General features: G+C 38.2%; 1 protein-coding gene across 3 annotated transcripts in view; it reads right to left on the bottom strand.

Annotated features, from left to right (window-relative positions):
* Positions 1-8,929: 8,929 nt before the first annotated feature.
* The window catches only part of BRINP3 (BMP/retinoic acid inducible neural specific 3), a 454,878-nt gene continuing 440,856 nt past the window's right edge, over positions 8,930-22,951 (bottom strand). For all 3 annotated transcript variants that reach the window (XM_043924282.1, XM_043924284.1, XM_043924283.1), the window contains exon 8: positions 8,930-10,406. In XM_043924282.1, coding sequence (XP_043780217.1) covers positions 9,290-10,406 — 1,117 coding nt within the window. In that variant the 3' untranslated portion in view covers positions 8,930-9,289. The remainder of the gene's footprint in view (positions 10,407-22,951) is intronic.

The raw sequence follows: 22,951 nt of genomic DNA, 5'->3' as shown, positions 1-22,951 counted from the left end.
GTACTCCAAGGCCAAATTTGCCTGTTACTCCAGGTGTTTCTTGACTTCCTACTTTTGCATTCCAGTCCCATATAATGAAAAGGACATCTTTTGGGTGTTAGTTCTAGAAGGTCTTGTAGGTCTTCATAGAACCATTCAACTTCAGCTTCTTCAGCATTACTGGTCAGGGCATAGACTTGGATTACTTTGATATTGAATGGTTTGCCTTGGAAACAAACAGAGATCATTCTGTCATTTTTGAGATTGCATCCAAGTACTGAATTTTGGACTCTTTTGTTGACCATGATGGCTACTTCATTTCTTCTAAGGGATTCCTGCCCACAGTAGTAGATATAATGGCCATCTGAGCTAAATTCACCCATTCCAGTCCATCTTAGTTCACTGATTCCTAGATTGTCGATGTTCACTCTTATCATCTCCTGTTTGACCACTTCCAATTTGCCTTGATTCATGGACGTAACGTTCACAAGTGTGGCAGCCACAACAGCACAGGAGCGCGGCTGAGAGGAGCTACCCTGTGCCTGAGGTCAGGGGCGGCGGCCGAGAGGAGATACCCCGATTCTGAGGTAAGAAGCAGTGGCTGTGCTTTGCTGGAGCAGCCGTGAAGAGAGACCCCATGTCCAAGGTAAGTGAAACCCAAGTAAGATGGTAGGCACTGAGAGAGGGGATCACAGGGCAGACAGACTCAAACAATCTGGATACAATCACCGACAACTAGTCAATCTGATTGCAGGACCACCACCTTGTCTAACTCAATGAAACTAAGCCATGCTATATGGGGCCACCCAAGATGGACGGGTCATGGTGGAGAGGTCTGACAGAATGTGGTCCACTGGAGAAGGGAATGGCAAACCACTTCAGTATTCTTGCCTTGAGAACCCCATGAACAGTATGAAAAGGCAAAATGATAGGATACTGAAAGAGAAACTCCCCAGGTCGGTAGGTGCCCAATATGCTACTGGAGATCAGTGGATAAATAACTCCAGAAAGAATCAAGGGATGGAGTCAAAGCAAAAACAACACCCAGTTGTGAATGGGACTGATGATAAAAGCAAGGGTCGCTGCTGTAAAGAGCAATATTGCATAGGAACTGTAGGTTTAGTTTGTATTTTTCCTTGCAATAATACTATTTCTTATATTTATCTGGTTAAGCTCCAATATGCTACTGGTGAAGAATGGAGAAATAGTTCTAAAAAGAATGAAGAGACAGAGCCAAAGCAAAATCAACACCCAGTTGTGGATGTGACTGGTGATGGAAATAATGTCTGATGTTGTAAAGAGCAATATTGCATAGGAACCTGGAATGTTAGGTCCATGAATCAGTGTAAATTGGAAGTGGTCAGACCGGAGATAGCAAGAGTGAACATTAAAATGGACTGGAATGGATGAACTTAATTCAGATGACCATTATATCTACAACTGTGGGCAAGAATCCCTTAGAAGAAATGCAGTAACCCTCATAATCAACAAAAGTTTGAAATGCAATACTTGGATGCAGTCTCAAAAATGACAGAATGATCTCTGTTCATTTCCAAGGTAAACCATTCAATATCACAGTAATCCAAGTCTATGCCCCAACAACTAATGACCAAGAAGCTGAAGTTGAATGGTTCTATGATGACATAAAAGGCCTTCTAGAATTAACTCTAGGACCAAAATAAATGTCTTTTTCATCATAGGAGACTGGAATGCAAAAGTAGGAAGTCAAGAGATACCTGGAGTAACAGGCAAATTTGGCCTTGGAGTACAGAATGAAGCAGGGCAAAGGCTAACAGAGTTTTGCCAAGAGAACGCACTGGTCATAGCAACACCCTCTTTCAACAACACAAGAGATGATGTTACACATGGACATCACCAGATAGTCAATATCAAAATCAGATTGAATATATTTTTTGCAGTCAAAGAGGAGAAACTCTATTCAGTCATCAAAAACAAGACCAGGAGCTGACTGTGGCTCAGATCATGAAATCCTTATTGCAAAATACAGACTTAAGTTGACAAAAGTGGGGAAAACTACTAGACCATTCAGGTATGACCTAAATCAAATCCCTTATGATTACACAGTGGAGATGACAAATAGATTCAAGCGACTAGATTTGATAGAGTGCCTGAGAAACTATGGACAGAGGTTCGTGGCATTGTCCATGCTAAGCTTCAACAGTATGTGAACTGAGAACTTCTAGCTGTTCAAGTTGGATTTAGAAAAGGCAGAGGAATCAAAGATCAAATTGCCAACATCTGCTGGATCATCGGGAAAAAAAGAGAGATTCAGAAAAACATCTACTTCTGCTTCATTGACTACACCAAAGCTGTGTAGATCAGCTGTGTGGATTTGACTGTGTGGATTGCAACAAAACATGGAAAATTCTTAAAGAAATAGGAATACCAGACCACATTACTTGCCTCCAGAGAAATCTGTATGCAGATCAAGAAGCAAGAGAACCAGGCATGGAAAAATGGACTGATTCAAAATTGGGAAAGGAGTATGACAAGGTTGTATACTGCCACCTTGCTTATTTAACTTATATGTAGAGTACACCATGCAAAATGCCAGGCTGGAAGAAGCACAAGATGAAATCAAGATTGCCTGGAGAAATATCAATAACTTCAGACGTGCAGATGATACCACCTTTATGGCAGAAAGTCAAGAGGAACTAAAGAGCCTCTTGATGAAAGTGAAAGAGAAGAGTGAAAAATCTGGCAGTGGTCTTAGCTGATTAGCAGGTATTTATTTTAAACACTAACTTCAAAGCATAAAATAAAATTTCTTTCTAAAAAAAAAAAAAAAAAGACTTCAACATTCAAAAAATGAAGATCATGGCATCCAGTCCCATAACTCCATGGCAAATATAAGGGGAAACAATGAAATCAGTGACAGACTTAATTTTCTTGGGTTCCAAAATCACTGCAGATGGTGACTGCAGCCATGAAATTAAAAGACACTTACTCCGTGGAAGAAAAGCTATGACAAACCTAGATAGCATATTAAAAAGCAGAGACATTGTTTTGCCAAAAAAGGTCTGTTCCGTCAAAGCTACGGTTTTTCCAGTAGTCATGTATAGATGTGACAGTTGGACTAGAAAGAAAGCTGAGCACCAAAGAATTGATGCTTTTGAACTGTGGTGTCAGAGAAGACTCTTGAGAGTCCCTTGGACAACAAGGAGATCAAATCAGTCAATCGTAAAACAAATCAGTCCTGAATATTCATTGGAAAGACTGATGCTGAAGCTGAAGCTCCAATACTTTGGTCAGCTGATGAAAGGGAACTGACTCCTTAGAAAAGATCCTGATGCTGGGAAAGATTGAAGGTAGGGAAAGATTGAAGGCAGGAAAAAAAGGGGATGACAGACGATGAGGTGATTTGATGGTATCACCAACTCAGTGAACATGGGTTTGTGCAAGGTATGGGAGTTGTTGATGGACAGGAAAGCCTGGCGTGCTGCAGTCCATGGGGTCACAAAGAGTTGGACATGACTGAACGACTGAAGTGAACTGTGAATACTGGAGTGGGTAGCCATTCCCTTCTCCTGGTATTCTTCCCAACCCAGGGATTGAACCCAGGTCTCCCACATTGCAGGTAGATTCTTTACCAGCTAAGCCATCAGGGAAGTCCATGAATACTGGAGTGGGTAGCCTATCCCTTCTCCAGGGAATCTTCCCAAACCAGGAATCAAACCAGGGTCTCCTGCCTTGCAGGCGGATTCTTTACCAGTTGAGCTACCAGGGAAGCCAAGTGACTGACACTTTCACTTTTTTCATTTAACCTACATGCTGCTGTGCTGTGGTTAGTTGATCAGGCATGTCTGATTCTTTGTGACTCCATGGACTGTATCCTGCCAGGCTCCATTGTCCATGGGGATTCTCCAGGCAAGAATACTGGAGTGGGTTGCCATGCCTTCCTGCAGAGCATCTTCCCAACCCAGGGAATGAAGTCATGTCTCCTGCAGAGCAGGTGAATTCTTTACCATCTGAGACACCAGGGAAGTTCAAGAATGCTGTAGTGGGTATCTATCCCTTCTCCAGGGGAACTTCCCAACCCAGGAATTGAACTGGGGTCTCCTGCATTGCAGGTGGATTCTTTACCAGCTGAGCTACCAGAAAAGCTCATAACCTACATAACTGTAGAGTACCATCACTCTATAGCTAAATCTATTTTTTCTATCATTTTAATGATTTGGAATGGATAACTTTTAAATAAATTGCTCAACTTATTGTAAAAGAGCAAAAATTTACATTTCAAAATCACAAGTTACTTCTATGTAAAATGATTAAGCTGATTTCAGTTTCCTGTAGTAAATAGCTAATTTTATTAGGCTTCCCTGGTGGCTCAGCTGTAAAGAATCCACCTTCAGTGAAGAAGCCACAGGAGATGGGGGTTTGATCCCTGGGTGGGGAAGATCCCCTGGAGGAGGGCATGGCAACCCATTCGAATTTTCCTGCCTCGAGAATCCCATGGACACAGGAGCCTGGCAGGCTACAGTCCATGAGGCCGCATGGATTCAGACACAACTGAAGCGACTAAGCACAGGCACACATATAGTTAATTTTGAAGTGTGTTACTGCTAGCATTTTGAGTGTCATAGCCTGTATTTTTGCTACAATTTTTTTTTACGGGCTCATTTTTTCCTATTTATTTATTCTTGCACTTTCAAGATGCTTTCAGGACTCTTGATGCCATTTTAATGGTGACTGAAGGGAGAGGCAAAGTTAGAAACCCGGGATCAGTTCACCAGGTTACCACAAAACCCTTGAATTCACTATGCTCTCTGAACAGTACCTTATTGTACATACTGCATTGACATTTAAGTAATCAAGTATTATGTGGTATGATTTTATTTGACAGTTATACTGTATAATCATAGAATGAAACAGTACTTCAGTCATTAAATAATCATTTAATCTTCTGATTGCCAGCACATGAGATAATTTCAAGTGTGGAATTTTTGCTTTGGATTGAATTTCATTTATATGTACTAATTTACCAAACTTGGCTGCATGTCCTCAATATCAAATAATTTGACATGGATATTCTAATTCATTAGTCATTCATAATTCATTAAAATAGCTAATGTTGCTTTCATATAAAAAATGGAGATGTTTGTAAAAATTTTCAGCTAAGAAAATTTTCCAGATTTTAGAGCATCATACAGTGATTGAATTATAATATACATGTCTATCTCTAGGAGAGCCTGCCTGGAGGTAGAAATATAACTGTGATGACAGAGATGGAGAAGAGAAAAGTAGAAGGTTGATAGCTGTAGAAAAGTAGTTCAGTAAACTCTCAGGTTTTAAAAATTCAGATGAGGGGCTTCCTTTGTGGTCCAGTGGTTAAGAATACGCTTTGCAATGCAAAGTATGGTTAGGGAACTAGACGCCACATGCTGTGGGGCACCTAAGCCTGTGCGCTGCAACTACTGTACCCCAAGGCCACAACTAGAGAACCCGTGAGCCACAATGAAAGATTCTGCAAGACCTGACATGGCCAAATAAATAAATAAAAATTAAAAAAAAAATCAGATGATTGCACTATTATTGCCAAAGAACATCACAGGCTTAACATCTGTGACTCTGAAGTTTCAAATTATAAGCATCTTATTTATGGCCAGGTAATGCATAGGGAAGGTGCATTTTTCCTAAAGAATTATGATTCCAGTTAAATGCTTTAGGAAATAAATCAAAATGAGGTTGTTTTCAGTTTCTCTAAGGTTGATTTATTTGGTATGTTCTTTTCAATTGTCACATTGATTTGGAAGACATCTACGTAGCTTCTTAAAATCTTAAGCCAAGTTTATTATTTAAAAGTTATATTTTCTCCTGGATTTCTGAAACTTTCAACTTTCCATCCAGGTGAATTCCTATATTCTATAATTCCCACTTAACAAATTTATATAGTTTTATTTTGCTTTTGCATCGTTTAAAATTATTTATTTTGTAGATCTGTTCAAACTGGAGACCTTAAATAACCTCCATAAAGAAAGAAGGAGGCATATTTACAAAAAGGGGACATAACCTGATTAGAGGGCAATACATGGACCTGGTTCCTTCCAAAATCTACATCCTGATGAGTCATCAAAAAAAAAAAAAAGAGGGGGAATGGAAAACCAATTTTCTGGCACTATTTAAATCAAGGAAGACCATCAGCTATTTCAGAATTTTTTTTGAGCTGACAGTGATCAATTCAATACTTGATTAACTTGCAAAAAGTCAACTTGGGACAGGAAAGTAAGTCAAATTTATGATACATCAAAAAATCTAGAGCAATGCGAGATGTTTCTGGAAACAAAATATATTCTCAATACATTTTTGAATTTTCAGAATTTCAAATTTCACTGAATTTTTAAGGTCAATTAACCCCTAATTTAGAAGCTTACATTAGAAATATCAAAAAAGAAATCAAATACACTGTCTTTTAAAATATGATTTTTCAACTTTTTGGTCTAAGTAAGATTTTGAATAAAGTTATTTTTATTAAAAATTTTCAAAATCATAAAGCATTTTTCCCATATGTTGGCAAATAATGTTGAATTAAGTAGATTTTATTGTCTATCACTTGTTTGACTTTACTGGTAGCATACGAGAAACAAAAATATTAAAAGATGTTGATCACTTATCCTTTAAATCTGTATAGTGCTTTAGAATCTGCTTGGTAGGTTTACTGATACTGTATTCGTATTATTCATGTTAGACCCAACAGTCAGAGAAAGACATTCATATTACTTTTCCACTTTCAAGGGAAAAATGGACTTAGAGATACTGAATATTCACTGAGGTTGTTATCAAGGCAGAATGAAGATGATCAATCATCTTTCAATAGCCTTCTTTGGCAACACATGCCAAGTCTCAGGATAAATCCCTAGCGACCCTAGCCAGGTATATCCTTACCTTTAGCCATAGGAGCTTCTCTATCATAAGCTGGTTAGCACAGAGTGAGCTGAGCAATAAAAGTAGGATTGCTGACATTTTCCTTAAGTTCCAAGAATGGTTGCTGTTCTGAGTCCACTGGTGACCACATACATTGCTCAGGTGGTTTCTGAGATCAGTGGCTTTGGACATCTGGGCCTCTAAAATGCTTCTGGAAAAAGTCTTAGCTGCAATTCTGACTTTTATAGCAAATGTCTTATACACTATGTGGTCTATCTATATTCGACAAGCTTGGTCATTTTGTGGGGTGATCAATTTTGGATGATACATTCTGGTTTATCTAATTACTCTAGTGTACTATGAAGGTATGTGTTTTATAATGATTTAGACCTCAATTTTATAAACAATTCTTGTTTCACCATAAACCTTTGCATGTAATGAGGTTAAATACAGAAATAAGATGTTTCATTTAAAGCTCAGTGCACACAGAAAAGAAGACAATTCATTCAAGAAAAATTTGTTGGAAGGCTGGTTTCTTAACTTGTTGGTTTCTGATCTTGGGGAATTTGACAAACCACTCTGAGCCTCAGTTTGTTTTTCTTCCACCAAGAAAATGGGAATGATAATGTATAGCTTAGTGTTGTCAGAATTAAATAAAAAGTATATCTGCTATGATATCAGAAAAATGGTGTTAAATAATTGTGCATATTTTCAGTGTATTTACTGATAATAGCAAAAGTAAGGGGGAAAAAATCAGATGATTAAAGGAAGAAAATCAGTTATCCAGACAGGGGTTAAAAGAGCTATGCCATACTTATGGTGACTGAATTAGTATACGATGTCTGAGCTACCTTTTCTTAAAATGCTTTGGTATCTAAACAAACAGCTTAAGAATCCAGAATGTGGATGTGATGTTTTCATCATCAGTTACTATGTTCAATCATGTCATAGTTTCCCTTCTTTGTGCTCTGAGAAATAACTTCATGACCTCAACAGGAAACCTGGGCTGAACAGTGCATTGGTTTACATTATACGAAATGTTTATGAAATAGTTAAACAAGAGCAGAGTGATAAGAGCATCACCATACTTTACAAACACATTCATATATCTAAACAAAAATGCAACTTAAGTTCATTAGATAAAAAACATTAATTATATATCTAATATTGTATGTGATAAGTCCCTTCAGTTGTGTCTGACTCTGAGACCCTATGGACTGTAGCCTGCCAGGTTCCACTGTCCATGGGATTCTCCAGGCAAGAATACTGGAGTGAGTTGTCATGGCCTCCTCCAAGGGATCTTCCTGACTTGGGGATTTAACCTGCATCTCTTATGTCTCCTGCATTGGCAGGCAGGTTCTTTACAATTAGTCCCACTTGGGAAGCCCCAAATATCTAATATTACATCTTGGGTAATATGGAATTTCAAGCAAAAAATTTGGACTAAAAATAGTTTGTATTGAAAGAATGTGCACTTAAAAACATATTTTAGTAATACTAGTTTCTCTGAGAGGAAAAAATGTCTATTTACACTTGAATTAGTTATTTGACCATTTATTTTACACCAGCACATTACAATTAATGATTTCTAGAAATGTTATCTTATTGACACTGCTAAAGTACTGGAATAACTAGGCTTTTAGTACTTGAAATGAAAATGAGTGTGCAGAGTGTGCTGATTGCTGGTTATTAGAATGTAGAAAGAGAATCACAAAGCAAGTTGCTGAGGAAATGAAGGCTTTACTTTCTCCGTGATGTGCTTATAAGCACACTGACTTTCTGTGTGTTTGCCAGAATGTTTGGATATTTAGTTGAGAAATGTTTGTCTGTTTATTTTAATAATGATGGTGTCTGGTTTATAAGTATAGGTAATAAAGCACCGCCATTATGCTGTTAACCATAAAAATACAACTGAACGCTAGGCATTCTACCTAGTTGGGTTTTTCCTAAAGGCTTTTGAAAGGAACCGTCAAATGTTTCAATTAAAAAATTTTGGGAATTTTCCCCAGGTTCTAACAAGCTATATCAAAATAGAACTCATTTCATGGAAAAAAGGAATCCCACAGCATTTCTTTTTAATAACTGTTCAGCTACAAAATTTTATTGGTATCTTTTTATGTTCCCTCTAGAGGATGTAATGCACAAAAGCATTGCCACGGAACATATAAAATTACAAATGAAATTTATTGTAAAAAGTAGAATGTCTTCTAGACTGGTGTCAGTATTTATTTCATTCAGAAACCAAAACTGCAGTATAATATATTCGTTGTCAGCAAGTCCATGTGTGTAAATTGCCATCCAATGTTATTGACGGATATAAGACAGATATTGAAAAGACAATTTAAAGGTACTCTTCCAAACATAAACTGTTCCACAAAAGCACTGTAAAAACTCCTTCAAGATTTTGGGTTGTGCTTGACATGTATGGTTAACTACATAATTTGGTCGTGTCATAATCCACTGTGTTTGGCAATTTGGCATTAAACGCCTGCAGAGCAGATTGGATTCTCACCACCTCACTAGTAGACAGCTTGAGTCTATGACGAAGCAAGCAAGAGAAGAGATCTAGACGACGTTGACCGGGTGGGGAGAGTTTATTTACACGGTCTCTTATCTCTAGAAGCTGCAAAAGTGCTGAGTCCTGGGATCCCTGAGTATAGGGGTAGTCCAGCTGCAGAATCAGGTCCCGGATGGCTTCCGGGTCAAAGTGCATGCTGTAGCCAAACACTTGAATGTTATTGATTTTCATATAACCCAGGTTCCGGGATGGGTCAATAAACTCCAGGGGTTCGTAGTAGATGCTCTCGTTGCCGTTGGGGCCGTTTGACTTGATGCGACTCCTCAGGTAGATGTGCACGGTCTCAAAAAACGTCTTCCACTTGTTCCCCAGAGTCAGCGACCAGTTGTAACACTGCAGGGGGAGGTCCAGCTTAGTCCGCTCCCAGTCGGGGAAGCTGTTTTCATTCACAGGCATAAACCAGCTCTCAGAGTGGCTGCCTCCGAAGGGATTGATGTAGACGGCCAACACGGGCTCCAGGGTGCTGTTCTTCGTTAAACAGATCTGTAAAGAGAGACCCAGGATCATGTGGACCAGGCTTGACTTGTACTTGTTGCTCTTTAAGGTGAGGAGCATCCTCTTGCGCCAGGAGGGGTCGAACCAGCTGTTGAGGCGCATGTCGTTGCTGATGAAGATGGCGTGCACCTCCAGCCGCCTGTCGGTTTTCTGCAACAGGTACTTCATCTCCAGGTCTTGCAGGTCGGTCTCGAAGCCGATGTAGTGGTCAGTGGACTCGGCGACCTCGGGTTTGCAGAAGCCCTGGCTCAGCATGTAGCCCGTGTTGCAGGCGCCGCAGCGGGTGCGGTTGTCTGGGGCGCAGGTGAGACAGGCGGCCGCGTCGCCCACCGTGCAGGGGAGGAAGGCCGTGCAGACCACCTGGTCGTTGGGACACGTGCAGGAGTGCGTCTCTTCTGAAAAGCTGCCCAGGAGGCCGTTCTCATTGCAGTAGAGAAAAGACTGGATGCGAGTGAGCCAGTAGGTTGAAGTTCTAGGAACAGAAAACAAAAGGAAACTATATAAATACAAAAGCATTCGTTTTCGATCACCAGCCCAGGCTGGATGCAGGAGACAAGTGTTCGGGCCTGGTGCACTGGGAAGACCCAGAGGGATCGGGTAGAGAGGGAGGTGGGAGGGGGGATCGGGATGGGGAATACATGTAACTCCATGGCTGATTCATGTCAGTGCATGACAAAACCGACTACAATATTGTAAAGTAATTAGCCTCCAACTAATAAAACTAAATGAAAAAAAAAAGCATTAATTTGTGTGTCTGTGTGTGTATCCTGCAGTCAAGTTACCTTATGTCTGAAAGCTTCACTATTACGTTCTTAGGACCTTTCCCGTCAGTTATTTAACTGAGATTTTTTAAAAAATCCATTTAGTTCACCATTGAAAAAAATATGAATATACATACATAATATGTATATATTTAAATTATATATATATATTTCATTCATCATTGCATAAGACTGAATATAGATACATTTGATTTGAACTGGAAAACTTAAGATATTTCTTAAGAAATATCTTCTTAAGAGATTGCATGGCATCTCATTAGTGTCCTTGGAAGCGGATTGTGAATATAATTGGGTTTGTTATAGTTTTGAAATGATATCCAACAAAAGGAAATAAAATGTCTTATTATTAAATATCTGCAGTAGAATTTGAGTGCATAAATGACGATTGTTCATTCATTCACTCTTAGCTTCATAGTGCACTATGCTGCAGGAATCCTAAGTAAAAGATGAAATTAAAACTATTCTAAATGTTCAGTCAATGGATTTAAATGCTAGGGTTTCATCAACATTGAAAGAACAAGTACCCACTGAGAGGGAAAATATTATTAAAACATGTTTGATTTTTATCCTTCCAGGCTGCTCAAGAAAATTGTTGAAAATATCTCATTAAAACCAACTACGAGTTCTTTTAATAAGGGTTAAGTGTGTTAGTTGAATGGGTTTGATTTGAATAATTAACATTTTAAAATTTATATTTAGAAATCAGGCTAATCTTCATGCAAATTTAAGATCTCACTTTTCCTCTTTTCCCACATTATTCAAATTCTTTTAGTGTGTCTAAAATCTCAGTAAAATAATTAAGGAAAAGCATGTGGCTGTGTAATCAGACAATTTGTTTTTATCTTGCTGCTTTCTCATACTAGCTGCAAAACAGTGGAAATGTTGAATGACCTAAGTTAGTAACGGGCTTCCCAGGCAGTGCTAGTGGTAAAGAACCCACCTACCAATGCAGGAGACAAGAGATGGGAGTTTGCTCTCTGGGTCGGGAAGATCCCCTGGAGGAGGAAATGACAACCCACTCCAGTATTCTTGCCTGGAGAATCCCATGGACAGAGGAGCCTGGAAGTCTACAGTCCATAGAGTGGCAAAGAGTCAACACGACTCAAGTGACTTAGCGCTCAAGTTACTAATATCGTTCATATTAAGTTCTTGTGAGAAATAGTTTGCCTCAGACTGGCTACATGTGTTTTGACTATTGCACAGAGCATGTGTCACAGTAGACACCAAAAATTGTATATTTTTTGGTATTTTTATGCCTTTCCAGTGTTTATTATTCAGTACATATGAGATTTTCTGCAAATTGTGTATATTGTATCCAATCCTTTAGACATTACATTGCTACCATTTAAATAATTTGTATATGCAGTAAAATACAAATATGAATGTGTAAATCATCAATCAGAACAATTTATTATCACATTCAGAACAATTTTTGAGTTATATATTCATTTTTGGTCCTTGCTCATTCTCCTATTGTGATATAACACTTTTTTTTTTTTTTTTAAGGAAGCTCTTCCCTGTTTTTTCCAAATAAATTGAATAACTCCTTTATTCCTACTCATAATATTCAGTTATTTTTCTTCATAGTGCCTTTTTCCACTTAAAGTGTTATATTGTGTACTTACTTGTTTATACTCCATTTATCTCATTAACTATAATATTCAACTTGCCAAAATCATATATGCTTTGGTTGCAGCTTTAGATCTTGGGCCTAGCAGAATGCTGGGAGATCACAGTGCTCTAATACTTAATGAATATTAGATAAAATGCACGGACAAATTAAAGGAACATTTTGCACATATTTTTCAGTGAAAGTTAAAGCATTAAACTTCATTTTTCATACCACTGTGAAGACCTAATTCCCAAGATGCAGGAGGTGGAGTTACACAACATATTCTTGACATCTGCACAATTAAATCTGTATAAAAATCTCAGTAAATGTCTATTTTAAAAACCTTTCTTTCCCAGAGTCCCTAAATGCAACTGTTTTCTATAGACCTAGAAAGAAGGTAAAACCTAATTAAGCTCAACCAAAACACAAAGTATTTTCCTCTTAATTGTCTCTTGCACTGAAAAACACTGACTGGGAAACTACACCTATTAAAATCATTTCTAACTTTCCCAAGATATTTTAAAAATAAGTTCTTAGAAAACTCTCCCAGGAGGATGCCCAGGGGTTGTAAATAGCAATGATTGGCAGTTGGTGAGCCATACATCTATATGAGCATCTCTTCTATCCTCTCCTTCCTTGTTTTCTTGCTGTGCAAAAATAAATAAATAAATAAATAAATGTGCAAAAAGTTTTCCTTTTCTGGTTGAGGAAATAGCTTGATTCATGATTTCTGTATTCAGTCTCAGAATCCAGAAATTATTACTGACTTGTGATCTGCAGTTACTGATATGTTTATCTCATCAGTTCACTGTCAATGAATTAATCTCTCTCCCTGTTACCTCCTTTCTTTTTCTCCTTCTCTTTTTTCCCTTCCTTCCATTCTGTCCTTCTTTCTTTCTTCCTTATTTCTCTTTTTTCTCTTTCTCTCTGTAGCCCTATTTATATCTATCGAATATAAAGCATATAAAATATATACCCTATCTGGATTGAACATTATATTTTCTTCCCTAGAATCAAAGCATAAATTCCCTGAGCCAATCCATCTCTTACTGTAAGCTCTCATTGTGTTTCCAAATCATAAGGACAAACCAAGAAAATGAAATAAATAGGCCCAAGTCTACAGAGCTCACAAAACTAGGCTATCGTAGAAAAACTCATCTGGACACTTTAGAAAAGCAGTGACTTTCTCAGCCTTTTACAATTCTTTTCACATCCCCTGCAGATGCATTACTGAAGGAATGCATTGCTGAAGTTCGTGGGTTTCAGCCTGTCATATATGAGTACTGATAATTCAGTATGCTGTCAAAGCTCCTATTCCCTAGGACAGAAGAACTTACATATGTTTCCTTCCTTGCTGTTTCTTGTCCTTTATTCCCTATTACCTACCTTTTTACTTGTTTAATTACTTCATAGGTAGGAAATAGATTTTTAAAGGAACAAAATTCAATAATTATTCATTACTACCTGTAAAATCTTAGTGAAGGCAGTGGTCAAAAATAGGAAATGGAGCAAATTTCACATTTGTACATGGGTTTTCACTTTATCCAATAGATCATGTAGTTCTTTTTTTTTTTTTCTCCTGACAAAGTAAACTTTAACTGTATTTTTAAAATTTAAACTTAAATTTTTGAAGAGAAATATTTTCAACATTAAAGAAGCCTGGCATGCTGCAGTCCATGGGGTCACAAAGAGTCAGACACAACAGCAACTGAACTGAACTCAAGTGTTTTTTTAAAACTCCATTTCTTTTATGTGTTGTTCAGTTGCTAAGTCATGTCTGAATCTTTGTGACTCTATGGGCCATAGCATGCCAGGTTTCTCTGTCCTTCACTGTCTCCCAGAGTTTGATCAAACTTATGTCCATTGAGTCTGTGATACTAACATCTCATCCTCTGTCACCCACCCTTCTCCTTTTGCCTTCAGTCTTTCCTAGCATGAGGGTCTTTTCTAGTGAGTTGGCTCTTCCCATCAGGTGGCCAAAGTATTGGAGCTTCAGCTTCAGCATTAATCTTTCCAGTGAATATTCAGGGTTGATTTCCTTTTAAGATTGACTAGTCTGAGTTCCTTGCTGTCCAAGGAACTCTCATGAGTCTTCTCCAGCACCACAATTCAAAAGCATCAATCTTTTCCTTTATAGTTAAGTATTAAAACAAAGTAATGCCACATTTTTTATTCTCATACATAACTTTTATTCACATAAACTATTTAGGGTCTACTGGGGTTAGGTTTAGAGGATGCACTTTGAAAAATGAACTCCTGGCAGGGAAGTAAGTCCTTTGTTGCTCTTTATCTAACATGTGGCACTGTTTCTGATATCTACTTGATAGCATGTCAATAAATATTTACTAAGCAAAGGAAATAGGAAAGAAAAAGGAGAGAAGGAGTAAAGGGAGGGAGAGAAAATAAATTAAAGTGAAGGAACTATACAAATGATAGAATTATAGAAGAAAAAATGAAGGGAAGACAGTATTAAAGTCAATGAATTGATAATGATAATGATATGAAGAGATTCAAGGGGCTTAAACACTCCTTATCTATCAAGAAGTGAGTGCATTTGGAAAAAAAAAAGCTTTTATGTGATAGTGTTACAAAAAGAAAATACCTTCCAGAGTTAAGTTAAACTTTTGGAAAAAAAAATAGAATTAGCTAAAAGCCTATAGCATGTTTATATTTGAGAAATCAGGTAGAAAGTTGAGATTAGACATAAGTTCGGTTCAGTTGTCTCTGTTCGCTGACAACATTCTTTCTTTCTTTCTTCATTAAAGAATTATTTTTTTGGTGCACTGGGAAGACCCAGAGGGATGGGGTGGGGAGGGAGGCGGGAGGGGGGATCAGGATGGGGAACACATGTAAATCCATGGCTGATTCATGTCAATGTGTGTAGATCCTTTTTAAAGCCTTTATTGAATTTGTGACAATATTGTTTCTGTTTTATTTATTTATTTTTTGGTTTTTTGGCCATGAGACATAGGGGAATCTTAGCTCCCCAACCAGGGATTGAACCCCATACCTCAAGCATTAGAAGGTGAAGTCTTAACCACTGGGTCACCAGGGAAGTCTTCTCTGTGTATTTAAAAATCTGTTCTAAGGAAAAAAAAAAAAATCTGTTCTTCTCCACAGAACATACATTATGTGAGTATCAAAAGAGCATTAGACCAGAAGTATGAACACTGGATTTCTAGGACAGATTTTACCTGGTGACTGGGGACAAGTCACTTTAGTCTCTTTGAGTGGAAATTTTAGAATTCAAAGAAACACTGGTTCAGATTTTGATTCTGCATGATGCTGGGGAATGTGTACGGCTTTCTGAATCTCAGAAGCTCACCCTCAGTTTGCCTGTTGCTCTGCTGTCAGGATGAAATGATGTAACAAATCCCACCATCACAGAGCCCCAGACATGGTAGCTGCCAACAATGCAACAATATGAATGAAATGCTAGTATCCAACATACTGTTATAAAGAATATCAAAGAAGATATAGTCTTGGCCTTGTAGTTTTGAATGATGTTGCCAACTAAAAACTGGCACTTGCCATCTGCCTCTACAAGGACTAAGTCACTAGTCACTGCAGCCACTGACCTTCAACACCCCCCTTTAAAGGAGTTCAGGGTCAAGTTCAGGAATGAGGCATCTGTGCACTGGGAAAAACTAGCAGACAGATCTTCAGATAGTTAGATATTTTCAAAAGGTGATTTTATGGGTCCAACTCTTACATCTCCTCATATGTAGAAAAACACTAAAGTCATTAAGGATGGCATCTGTTCATTATAAGCAGCAAGCCTTGGCCAAAATGTATGCTTGACTGCATGGACTTCCTTATCTGAAATTATATATAACACTGACCTCTCCTCCTACCTCTTCAGAGCAGCTCTCCGAGTTATCTGAAATGCTATCTCCCAGACAATTAGTCCTCATTTTGCCCCAAATAAAATTAACTCACAACTCTCACCTTTTGCATTCTCTTCCCATCAGCAGTGTTAAGTGGGATTGGTAAAAATAGATTCCTGGACCCCACCCCAGACATACTATATGAATCCCTAGAAGCAGGGCCTAGGAAGCTCTTTTAAAAATATCCAGCCCCACAGACAAAGCCAGTGTGGTCAAAGCAAAGAGCATTGCACTAAAAGAGTTGTAGGTACAGAGGACTTGGTAGGAAGGGTCTTGTTTTCAGGAACGAAATGAAAGCCAGTATAGCTGGAGCAGAGAGCATATCAATGCAGTATTAGACTGTGAACTAAGTAGTGGCCAGATCAGGCAGAATTCTGTTTCGGTTTTAAATTTATTCTGTGTGCAGTAAAGATTGGCAAACGGATTTAGGCAAGAGTCAGTGAAGTCGCTCAGTCATGTCTGACTCTCTGCGACCCCACAGACTGCAGCCCACCAGGCTTCTCTGTCCATGGGATTTTCCAGGCAAGAGTACTGGAGTGGGTTGACATTTGCTTCTCCAGGGAATCTTCCCAACCCAGGGATTTAACCCAGGTCTCCTGAATTGCAGGCAGATGCTTTACTGTCTGAGCCACCAAGGAAGCCCCATGTACATATTTAGTAACTAGCTTTCTCTTTATGGGTTTTGCTGGTGGCTCAGCTGATAAAGAATCTGCCTGCAATGCAGGAAACCTGGGTTTGATCCTTGAGTTGGGAAGATTCCCTGGAGAAAGCAATGGCTACCCACTCCAGTTTTCTGGGCTGGAGAATTCCATGGACTGTATAGTCCATGGGGTCACAAAGAGCTGGACACGACTGAGTGGCTTTCACGTCACTTTCTCTTTGTATTATACCAATAGTATTTTATTTTAATTAAAATAAAATATGCAGTCTCAGAGAACTTTTATGTACACAGACACTGTTTAAGGTTCTATATGAAAATTAACAACCACAATAGCTATTAGGGCTCTTTAGGGCTTCCCAGGTGGTGTAGTGGTAAAGAATCTGTCTGCCAATGCAGGGGATGCAAGAGACACGGGTTTGATCCCTGGGTCGGGAAGATCCTCTGGAGAAGGAAGTGACAATCTGCTCCAGGATTTTTGCCTAGAGAATTCCACGGACAGAGAAGCCCGACAGTCTACAGTCCAGAGGGTTGCACAGAGTCAGATACAACTGACTGACTGAGCACTCATATACAGAAATACCAGTTAGCCATGAACTTTTAAGAACACGTCCAGAAGAAGACAGAGAGAAGTTAAAATGTCTGTATAGCAGCAGACAGCATTGAATTAACATACATTTGTGGCCTTGAGGCTAAATGTATGCTAAATTTGCAAACCCTAAAATAGAAATTTTTGGCATACACATACATAGAAAAAAAAGTGAAAGTGAAAGTCACTCAGTCGCATCCAACTCTTTGCGACCCCATGGACTATACAGTCCATGGAATTCTCCAGGCAATTATACTGGAGTGGGTAGCTGTTCCCTTCTCCAGGGGATCTTCTCAACCTAGGGATCAAATCCAGGTCTCCTGCATTGCAGGTGGATTCTTTACCAGCTGAGCCACCAGAGAAGCCCAATAATAAAGGTAGCCTATCCTTTCTCCGGAGAAGGAAATGGCAACCTACTCCAGTGTCCTTGCCTGGAGAATCCCAGGGACGGAGGAGCCTGGTGGGCTGCCATCTATGGGGTTGAGCAGAGGCGGACACGACTGAAGTGACTTAGAAGCAGCAGCATCTTTTCTCCAGTGTATCTTCCTGACCCAGGAATCGAACTGGGGTTACCTACATTGCAGGCAGATTCTTTACCAGTTGAGCTACCAGGGAAATAAATCAAAACCCTAAAACCTACTTTTAGAATTCTACTATGTTACATTTACATTAACAAATTATTTACTGAATTTCCCTCATATCATGGGCCAGTCACTTTGTTATTTTTAATCCTTCAACAGTAGATGTAAAACTTAAACCCATTTTACAATTTGAAAAATACATAGAGTCATAGTTTCAACAACTTTCACAATTATATATAATGTATTAGGTATTACAATGAAAAAGGACTCGAAGCAAATCTAATTTTTTTTAATGTGTGTCAAGTAGTAAGGAAAAATGAGTTAAGGAAAAATATCTATTTATTGTCATGCTGGAAAGCATCAAAGATAAAGAGATAACTTTAAATTATTATATAAAATTAGGTACTTGAGTTACAGCCCACTCCATTGACTTCAATCATCTTTTGGGAGCTAAACTATCAGTGAACCTTGGTTTCCTTGACTCATATGGAAAATGGGAATAAAATATACATAGTTGTAAGAATTAAAGGGAAATAGCAAGAAAATCCATTAAAAGCGTGCCTGTACACAGAACAAGTGATAAATAAATGTGAGTGCTTATTCTTATGATGACTATTATAACTACTGTTACCTTTTAAAGAAATAGCATCAAAAAAAGAAAAAGAAAGAAATAGCATCACATGCAGTTTCTTTATTACAAATGCTATTTTCCTCTAGAAAGTGGAAATTTTCACTTTATCTTCAACGATTTGTGGATTACATGCATAATCTTACTCTTTATCTCACGTATCAGATAGACCTAGTTATTGATAACATGATTAAGATAGCCTCTATATTAATTTGGAAACTCAAAAATCTGAACAAACAATATTTTTCAAATTTGGGACATATATCCTGATGCATGTCAGTTTGCACTGAGGTATTAGAACATATGTTGATACAGAAACAATTACCTTCTCTCACAGTTAAATCCTCTCTGAGCACTAATAATCTTATTTCAAAGGTCCCTTTTTCCAACCTTCTAATCTTTTTTGGCTTTCCAAATCTGTGCAGTGTGGACCTGAATTTTAAAATCTAAACAGCACAACTTCAGTCTATTTTTGAAGTTAAATATTATTCGTTTCATTCATTATTCACTTCAGCTTTCATAGATTTGTTCTTCTTCAACCCTAATACTTTAAACTGAATAAGAATTTGGGATTAAGTGCCCACAGCCATTTAAGCAGTCATAAACTGATTATTAGCGCAGTCACAGACAAACGATGCCAAACAATAGGCTGTCACTCTCTCTTCCAGCTCTGCTGCTCTGTCCGTCTCAGCCGCGACATGACCTGGGGCTCATGTTGACACACTCATCACACAACAGTCTCACTCTTGGAAATAATATCACATCCTGAGAAACAGGATGTCATTGTCAAAGGTCCCTCGGCTATGAGTCTCCCAAAGAAGCATCATTTATGCATATGTATATATATATATGGGCTTTCCTGGTGGCACAGTGGTAAAGAATCCGCCTGAAATGCAGGAGCTGAAGGAGACCCGAGTTCAGTCCCTGGGTGAAGAAGATCCCCTGGAGGAGGGCATGGCAACCCACCCCAGTATTCTTGCCTGGAGAATCCCACGGACAGAGGAGCCTGGTGGGCTGAAGTCCATGGGGTCACAGAGAGTCAGACACGACTGAAGTGAATAAGCATATATGTGTGTGTGTGTGTGTGTATGTGTGTGTACACACACACACATATATATATCACATGTGTTGATAGATACACATCTATAGACCTATAGATGCATATATACACACACATTTCATTTTTATAAACTTGAATTCAAGTATCTACTAAAACTTTTGGCTTGTAGGAGGACAATGAAAGAGTGAGGGAAGCAGTTGAAGATGTAGGTGATATTTTAAAGACAATATTAGCCGAGGTTTTGTCAAGCACACAGTCCATTTACAGGCATTTCATTAACTCTCCCAATTCTCAACTACACCTTGAAGTACAAACCCTTGTTATCCAATCTGTGTTTAAAGTATGAGCTGTAAAAATCTTAAATAATTAGAACTTGTAGAAGGTCAACTAGCTAGTAAGTGACAGAACTGAACGTACATCCCGGTCATTGTTACTCTGCCAATATGGGGATATAACACCAGAAGTCCTATGTAAGTTCTGGCAGCTGTATAGTGGGGTTAATGGCGACCTCCTACAAAAGGACATATGCCATACCCACACCCAGAGCCCCTATCCCTGCAGCAGACCACTGCCGACCCGTACCTCCCTAGGAGATGCCCAAACACAGTTCTGCCCCAGTCTCTGTGGGGTCCTTGGGTCCTGGTGTGCACAAGGTTTGTTTGGGCCCTCTGAGCGTCTCCGGTGGGAATGGGATGGCAGAAAGTGAGGAAAAACTAAAGAGCCTCTTGATGAAAGTGAAAGAGGAGAGTGAAAAAGTTGGCTTAAAGCTCAACATTTACAAAAAAAATATCATGGCATCCGGTCCCATCACTTCATGGCAAATAGATGGGGAAACAGTGGAAACAGTGGCTGACTTTATTTTTGGGGGCTCTGAAATCACTGCAGATGGTGACTGCAGTCCTGAAATAAAAAGAGGCTTGCTCCTTGGAAGAAAAGTTATGACCAAACTAGACAGCACATTTTTTTAAGAGAAATTACTTTGTCAACAAACGTCCATCTAGTCAAGGCTATGGTTTTTCCAGTAGTCATGTATGGATGTGAGAGTTGGACTATAAAGAAAGCTGAGTGTCAAAGACTTGATGCTTTAAACTGTGGTGTTGGAGAAGACTCTTGAGAGTCCCTTGGACTGCAAGGAGATCCAACCAGTCCATCCTAAAGGAAATCAGTCCTGAATGCTCATTGGAAGGACTGATGTTGAAGCTGAAACTCCAATACTTTGGCCACCTGATGCGAAGAGCTGACTCATTTGAAAAGACCCTGATGCTGGGAAAGATTGAAGGCAGCAGGAGAAGGGGATGACAGAGGATGAGATGGTTGGATGGCATCACTGACTCAATGGACATGAGTCTGAGTAAACTCTGGGAGCTGATAATGGACAGGGAGGGCTGGCATGCTGCAGTCCATGGGGAGAGACAGACATGACTGAACTGAACTGAACTGAACACCAAAAGTACAAACAGCAAGAACAAAAAGTACTAAGTGGGACTATATCAAACCAAAAAGCTTCAGTCCAACTAAACTGTAATTCATTTAATTGAATAGCACACACAGAAAAATCTGCAACTGAAACGTTTTGTCCACATTTGTGCTGCATTTAATAGTATAGTTAAAGAAAAACCGACAGAGATGTTTTCTTTCTTATGACATAAAATATGAAAAGAAAAATGCAACATTCAGGGTGTGAAATGTGAGAAATACAACACAATTACTTTACTGTACATTAAGGGAATATATTATTTAAAAAATAGACTCCACATTTAATTTCCTCCAAATTAAAAACTGAACTATTTTGCCAACTGAATCACTTACATGATAAGTTAATAAAACTTGAAAAGTATTTTGTGAAAGTTCAGTCTATTAAGTAGTATAATTGAGGAATATTGACACAAGTGCCATGGTCTCTCCTATGTGCTTTTATAACACCCCTGTTTTCATCCAGCATAATATTCATTACACCAAGTCATTATTACCTGATCATCTGTATCCTTCATTACATTATACATGCTGTGAGGGAGAAGATATATTTGTTTACTTCACCATTTTATTATCATAATGTACCTAAATCAGTTTGCAGTGTTTATGCTTAAGTTTTCCCATTAAAATTTTCTGAACCTTTATTAGTTTTGAAATATGTTAATGATGAATACAAAGTTGAAAATCTAAATAATATAAATAGAAGTTTCTAAAAGTAAAATAATCATGAAGAGAACATTTATTTTATCCTGTTCATCTCTGACCCTAATATTTCAAATTAAATATAAATATCACATGATTGGGTAAATTAAGAACAAAAAAGAGAAGCTAAAATAAAAAGCATATTCAAGGCTAAATTATGAATGTTCTTGCTTGTATTCATTTATTTATTTTAGTATTTCATATAATTTTCTTGATATCCAGTGTATGATAAACATTTTCAAAATTAATTTAATAATTCATAACCAATTTTTCAATTAAAAAAACAATAAAATGTTTCTGTTGGATACTGAAAACTTGAAAACAAAAGGAAATTATATTATTTAAATAATTTAATCAAATTTTAGTGTTTCTATTGGTGATACTATTCATATCTAAAACATAATTTCAATTAAATAAAGAAAACATAATTTGTCCAAATGCAATGTCCATCTATTCATATAACCAGAATGCAATTATGGTATGAATTGTTTTTGACACGCCTGCATATGTGTGACAAGCATCTCTCCAAACTGAATGTCTCTGACCTTATTTTCTTCTCTCCTAACACAACCATCCTTGTTATCTATACTGATGGATATCAACTCATCCCTTTCTGTCTCAATAAAAGTAAGATCCAGCTTCTGGAGGCCCTGTGCCTGTTCTTTTTATTACATTTGTGTGCTTCCAAGCTAATCTTCCTAAAATGAATTTATCTCATTGCATAATACCTAATAACTCTCATGTAAAATGTATATTTTGCCTAACTTTTAAAGCCCTTTGGTTTGGTTTGGATGGTTTAGTCACTAAGTCGTGTCTGACTTGCGATCTCGTGGACTGTAGCCCGCCAGGCTCCTCTGTCCATAAGATTCTCCAGGCAAGAATACTAGAGTGAGTTGCCATTTCCTTCTCCTTAAAGCCCTTTACAATCATACAATACCCACTTAGGCTTCAGTACTCTATAAGATATATTCTCCATTTTGGCTCTCTTTGTTCCCCTCCCTAAATATGTCATGCTCAATTTCAACCACAATGAATTTTTTCATTA

Source organism: Cervus elaphus, chromosome 14 (assembly GCF_910594005.1).
Source record: "Cervus elaphus chromosome 14, mCerEla1.1, whole genome shotgun sequence".
NCBI lineage: Eukaryota > Metazoa > Chordata > Mammalia > Artiodactyla > Cervidae > Cervus > Cervus elaphus.
This window is presented reverse-complemented; position numbering and strand designations above follow the sequence as displayed.